Raw genomic sequence first — 6,685 nt, 5'->3', positions numbered from 1 at the left:
CAGGGCTCAGTGCTGGGACCGCTTCTCTTCTCCATCTACATGACATCACTAGGATCTGTCATTCAGAAACATGGTTTTCCCATCACTGTAATCATCTAGCTACTGGAGTGCCACAGGGTCAGTGCTCGGACCGCTTCTTTTCTCCATCTACATGTCATCAGTAGGATCTGTCATTCAGAAACATGTTTTTTCCCATCACTGTTATCATCTAGTTACTGGAGTGCCTCAGGGCTCAGTGCTGGGACTGCTGCTCTTCTCCATCTACATATCATCACTAGGATCTGTCATTCAGAAACATGGCTTTTCCCATCACTGTTATCATCTAGTTACTGGAGTGCCTCAGGGCTCAGTGCTGGGACTGCTGCTCTTCTCCATCTACGTGTCATCACTAGGATCTGTCATTCAGAAACATGGTTTTCCCATCACTGTTATCATCTAGCTACTGGAGTGCCTCAGGGCTCAGTGCTGGGACCCCTTCTCTTCTCCATCTACATATCATCACTAGGATCTGTGATTCAGAAGCATGGTTTATCCCATCACTGTTATCATCTAGATACTGGAGTGCCTCAGGGCTCAGTGCTGGGACCACTTCTCTTCTCCATCTACATATCATCACTAGGATCTGTCATTCAGAAACATGGTTTTCCCATCATTGTAATCATCTAGCTACTGGAGTGCCTCAGGGCTACGTGCTGGGACCACTTCTCTTCTCCATCTACATATCATCACTAGGATCTGTCATTCAGAAACATGGCACTGATGTTTTCCTACAGATCAACCACTGTCTCTGCTCCCCTATACCTAAACTCACTACTTCAGACTGATGTCTCCAGAAGCTTGTGTTCTGCAGGTGAACGCTGTCTTGTGGTGCATCATCTCAAAGAGGCACAGAATTACTTTCACAGACCTTCACCTGGACTCCTGCTGAGCTCAGCCTCCACAGCTGAGACTTTAGCCATTTTCAACTGATGAAGACGCATCTTTTATTGTTGGTTTGATTGCTTTTGTTGCTCTCCTCATTTGTGGATCTTTGGATAAAATCATCTGCTAAATGATTAGATGTAAATGTAAGCATTAAAGACCAGTGAAAACAGATACAGTCACTTTACATTAGTGTTCCTCATACGCCATGATCACATTAACACAAAAATGTGTTCTTTTTGAATGTAAACACAGATGTGTATGTATTATTTTACAGTTTTTATAGCTATTGTTAATATTTAATAGTTGTTAGTTTAATAATTCAGTTCTGCTTTTAAAGCACATGTGATCCAAACACAAAGGAATCTGCATTTTAAAAGAAAATGTACACTTAGAGAAACAGAGAAACAAATATGAAGCTCTACAGTTTGAACCTTGAAGAACTTCGTGTCACAGAGAAAATACACTAATTTCTCATTAAGATTAATACTTTTACCCATGATTCTATACATGATTATAGATTAAAACTAGGATAGTTACTACGGGAACCAACCGTTATCAATAAATAAACAATTACAATTAGTTGATGAAGACAGGAATGCAGGTTGCACCAAACGTAAATGTAAATAAACAAAGTCACTGAAGGTCAAAGGTCACGCACTCCGAGAGGAAATGCAGAGTTCTCACGTCCTGAAAACGACCAATCAGAATTCCCATCTCATTTCAGTGTTATTCCAAGGCAAATAATATAAACATGATAAGCAGAATTCAGCCTGGTGTCTCGCATGTGTTTGTGTTTCTCGCAGTCAAACGTTCATTACTTCAGCTGTCAGAAACTCAAATCTAGATAAAGTTTATGTTGGCTTGAGAACGCCTTACCAGCACATTTGAAGTAAATTTAATAGCGTTAAGTCATAAAGTTTTGAGTTTGAGTAGGTTGTAGTTTTTAGAAGCTAGATAGTTTAATTTAATTTTGAAAGAGTTATAATTCTGAACTAGTTTAAAAACCTGAAGGCAGTTTTTCCTTTAGTTGCTAGGCTAGGTTATTTTGATTGGTTGCTAGGGTGTTAATTGTTAGGAGATTGAAGATAGATAGTCTTAGGCCCTGATTATACTAGTGTGTTTTCATTTTAAAACGCATAACTTTTGTGCTGAAGATGCTTTAGGATTATATTTCTCAGCAGATATCTGGAGACATCGCTTCACTGTGATTCATCAGTCCACACACACCTTCCCATATTCTGCTTAAACTACACTCTGTCTTTGATGATTTTCTGACACAGCAAAGTTCATTTGCTTAAATTTTGATGATTTCCAAACCAATAATTTGTGGTTAAAGGGATAGTTCACCCAAAAAATGAAAAGTTACCCCATAATTTAAGTCATCCTAGGTGTAAACGACTTTCTTCGTTCAGACGAATACAATCAAAGTTATATTAGAAAATATCCTGGCTATCCATGATAAAAGTTCATCTATTCATCATAAAAGTGCATCTGTCCATCATAAAAGTGCATCTATCCATCATAAAAGTGCATCTGTCCTTCATAACAGTGCATCTGTCCATCATAAAAGTGCATCTGTCCTTCATAAAAGTGCATCTATTCATCATAAAAGTGCATCTGTCCATCATAAAAGTGCATCTATTCATCATAAAAGTGCATCTATCCATCATAAAAGTGCATCTATTCATCATAAAAGTGCATCTATTCATCATAAAAGTGCATCTGTCCATCATAAAAGTGCATCTATTCATCATAAAAGTGCATCTATCCATCATAAAAGTGCATTTGTCCATCATAAAAGTGCATCTGTCCTTCATAAAAGTGCATCTGTCCTTCATAACAGTGCATCTGTCCTTCATAACAGTGCATCTGTCCATCATAAAAGTGCATCTATTCATCATAAAAGTGCATCTGTCCTTCATAACAGTGCATCTGTCCATCATAAAAGTGCATCTGTCCATCATAACAGTGCATCTGTCCATCATAAAAGTGCATCTGTCCATCATAAAAGTGCATCTGTCCTTCATAACAGTGCACCTGTCCTTCATAACAGTGCATCTGTCCATCATAACAGTGCATCTGTCCATCATAAAAGTGCATCTGTCCATCATAAAAGTGCATCTGTCCTTCATAACAGTGCATCTGTCCATCATAAAAGTGCATCTGTCCATCATAACAGTGCATCTGTCCATCATAAAAGTGCATCTGTCCTTCATAACAGTGCATCTGTCCATCATAAAAGTGCATCTGTCCATCATAACAGTGCATCTGTCCATCATAAAAGTGCATCTGTCCATCATAAAAGTGCATCTGTCCTTCATAACAGTGCATCTATCCATCATAAAAGTGCATCTATCCATCATAAAAGTGCATCTGTCCATCATAACAGTGCATCTATTCATCATAAAAGTGCATCTGTCCTTCATAAAAGTGCATCTGTCCATCATAAAAGTGCATCTGTCCATCATAACAGTGCATCTGTCCATCATAAAAGTGCATCTGTCCATCATAAAAGTGCATCTGTCCTTCATAACAGTGCATCTATCCATCATAAAAGTGCATCTATCATCATAAAAGTGCATCTGTCCATCATAAAAGTGCATCTATCATCATAAACGTGCATCTGTCCATCATAAAAGTGCATCTGTCCATCATAAAAGTGCATCTGTCCATCATAAAAGTGCATCTATCATCATAAAAGTGCATCTGTCCATCATAAAAGTGCATCTGTCCATCAAAAAAGTGCATCTATCATCATAAAAGTGCATCTGTCCATCATAAAAGTGCATCTGTCCATCATAAAAGTGCATCTGTCCATCATAAAAGTGCATCTGTCCATCATAAAAGTGCATCTGTCCATCATAAAAGTAATCCATACAGCTCCACGGGTTAATAAAGGCCTTCTTAAGTGAAGCAAAATCCATATTTAAAACTTTATTAGCTATAATAACTATACATGCATACACACACACACATTTGTCTGAATGTTGAACTCCAGCTCATTGGCCGCGGATGCAACAGCAACCAATCAGCTGATGTAATAGCTACTAAATTAGACTTATCAGCCTGTGCCATCTAGAGTTTCATGCCACAACTAGATATTAAAGTTTTAAAAAAGCATATATACTGTATATATATATACATATAACATTCAGTCAGTTGTTGAAAAATTTAATGAATCACTGAATAATGATGGTTTTCCGACTGCTTTAAAGCAACCTGTATCAGCACAAAACAGTTTCCAGGAATCAGGGAATAATTTTACATAATAAAAGAGAGAGAGAGATCTGGTGTCCTGACGGTCCTCAGAGTCTCTTCTTGTTCCCCAGAGTGTGTGTGTGTGCTGCTGTTTCCCCGTGAGTGTGTGTGTGAGCAGTGGGAGAGGTGGCAACTGGGACCTGCAGGTGTCCTGGGTCGGGATCGGGAACCGGAGCGCTGGCCTCCATCACACCCATGCTGGGAGAATCCACACGCACGGGAAGCAGGAAAACCACCTGAGAAACCAGAGAATCTTCATCAACTATGAGCAACACATCAGGGGAATTCATATCGATGGTGTGTAGAAACTCAGTTTCAGTCAAAACTGAAGCTCTCAAAAATTACACAATCATAACGATAGCTTTGAACAGAGAAAATGTTCTGCTAATGCTAAAAGTTGTTATTCATCACATAAATCTATCATTTGACTCCAGAAGAAATGGCGTATAGCACACAAGTCTATACTGTCCTTCTGGTGAACACTGTGTGTGTGTGTGTGTGTGTGTGTGTGTGTGTGTGTGTGTGTGTGTGTGTGTGTGTGTGTGTGTGTGTGTGTGTGTGTGTGTGTGTGTGTGTGATGGGTAGGTTTAGGGATAGGGGCAGTGTGTGTGTGTGTGTGTGATGGGTAGGTTTAGGGATAGGGGCAGTGTGTGTGTGTGTGTTTGTGTGTGTGTGTGTGTGTGTGTGTGTGTGTGTGTGTGTGTGTGTGTGTGTGTGTGTGTGTGTGTGTGTGTGTGTGTGTGTGTGTGTGTGTGTGTGTGTGTGTGTGTGTGTGATGGGTAGGTTTAGGGATAGGTGTGTGTGTGGATAGGGTTAGTGTAAGGGGATAGAATATACAGTTTGTCCAGTATAAAAACCATTACGCCTATGGAATGTCCTCATAAATCACAAAAACAAAGCTGTGTGTGTGTGTGCGTGTGTGAGTGTGTGAGAGTTTGTGTGTGTGTATGTGTGCGGGTGTGAGTGTGTGTTACCTGAGCAGCGTCTCCTTCCTCTGAGCTGCCTGAGTCAGACTGAAATAAAAATAATAATAAATAAATAAATAAATAAAACTCTTTTTTTTTTACTGAATCTGAGATGAAATTTCACAAACAGACTCACAATCACAGCCTGCTGGAAAAGAGAATACACCTGAAACACAAATACCCACAATGAACCTCTACAAAGACATATCAAGAAATTATGAATGTTCTTTTGTGTCCTGTTAAAATACATTTAGTGTCCTTTGACTTTTAACTTGATTTACAGAATGAGAAAATGTCTAATGAGTAAAGGAATCCTTCATTGACCTGCAGCGGGACGAAGTTCGGCTGCATCTGCAGTGAAAGAAACACAAATCAACACACAGAACAAGATCCAAAACTGAGCAAGTGTGTTTAAAGTCGTTGTTGTTGTTTACCTGTCCCTGCAGAGCTGGAGACTCAGAGGGGAGTGTGTGCAGATCAGGGGCGGGGTTAGTGCCAGGGTTGGGGGCGGGGTTTTGGTCTATGTTGGGGGCGGGGCCTCGTTCTGCATTGGGGACGGGGTTTCGGTCTGTGTTGGGGGCGGGGCCTCGTTCTGCATTGGGGGCGGGGTTAGGGGCGTGTTCTCGGCCTGGCTCCGGCTGGAGAAATGCACTGTTTGCATTTGAAGGCTTGGACAAACTTTGAGAAGTGATCTGTGCAGAGAATCAGCAGTGAAGAAAGGGTTAAACAACATCTACACACACATTACACACACACACACACACACACACACACACACACACACACACACACACACACACACACTTCTCAGTGTGATGGACACTCACCTTGCTTCTGTTGGCCTGTGGAGTGTGTGTGTTCTGTGTGTTTCGCTCTGCTGTGGTCACCGGGATCAGAAGTGTGTGTGGTCCGAGCGGCCCCGGCACCGACACCGGATACAGCAGAAGATTAAAGCCTCCAGGGACTGGGAACTAAACACACACACACACACACATAATAACTGAAGCCTCCGTGAACTGGGAACTAAATACACACACACACACACATAATTACTGAAGCCTCCGTGAACTGGGAACTAAACACACACACACACACACACATAATAATGTACATGTATTTCTCTCTTATCCAAAGACCTGCAGTATTTGAGCTTCTCTCACACACCTGGTCTGTAGTCAGAGGACAGATTCCCCACACACACATTATCAGGAGAACCCTGGAACTGTGGAAGAAGAACATGATGGAGTCTCTGATCTCTGAGTCCTGCAGGTGTACAGGAGCATTTATAGAGCAGACGCAGACACGCATCATCACTGAGACGCTCTGTCACCACTGACACACACACGCGCTTACAGAGAGAGAGAACGAACACACACACACACACACCCACACACACACAAGCGCTTACAGAGAGAGAGAGAGACACATACACACACAAATTGGGGATCAGGTCAGGAAGCAGACAGACTGGCTAAACCGACCGTCTACTAGCGGCCTCGCGTCACCAAGGTCAGATAAATCCCATCACATAGAGACTC

At 41.3% G+C, this 6,685-nt stretch overlaps 1 protein-coding gene across 1 annotated transcript; it reads right to left on the bottom strand.

The window, feature by feature from the left end:
- Nucleotides 1-4,080: 4,080 nt before the first annotated feature.
- Nucleotides 4,081-6,467, bottom strand: LOC143749349 (uncharacterized). The gene is made up of 7 exons (XM_077241876.1): nucleotides 6,312-6,467; nucleotides 5,975-6,118; nucleotides 5,582-5,839; nucleotides 5,472-5,498; nucleotides 5,284-5,313; nucleotides 5,157-5,195; nucleotides 4,081-4,418 (listed from the first exon to the last, which is right to left on the bottom strand). The coding sequence occupies exons 1-7, from the start codon at nucleotides 6,456-6,458 to the stop codon at nucleotides 4,230-4,232; spliced, it is 834 nt and encodes a 277-aa protein (XP_077097991.1). The 5' UTR covers nucleotides 6,459-6,467; the 3' UTR covers nucleotides 4,081-4,229.
- Nucleotides 6,468-6,685: the final 218 nt, after the last annotated feature.

This window comes from Siphateles boraxobius, unplaced genomic scaffold (assembly GCF_051911475.1).
Source record: "Siphateles boraxobius isolate OS27281-9 unplaced genomic scaffold, OSU_SipBor_1 240, whole genome shotgun sequence".
Lineage (NCBI taxonomy): Eukaryota > Metazoa > Chordata > Actinopteri > Cypriniformes > Leuciscidae > Siphateles > Siphateles boraxobius.
Note: the sequence above shows the minus strand (reverse complement) of the source record. Positions and strands in the feature narration are given on the sequence as shown.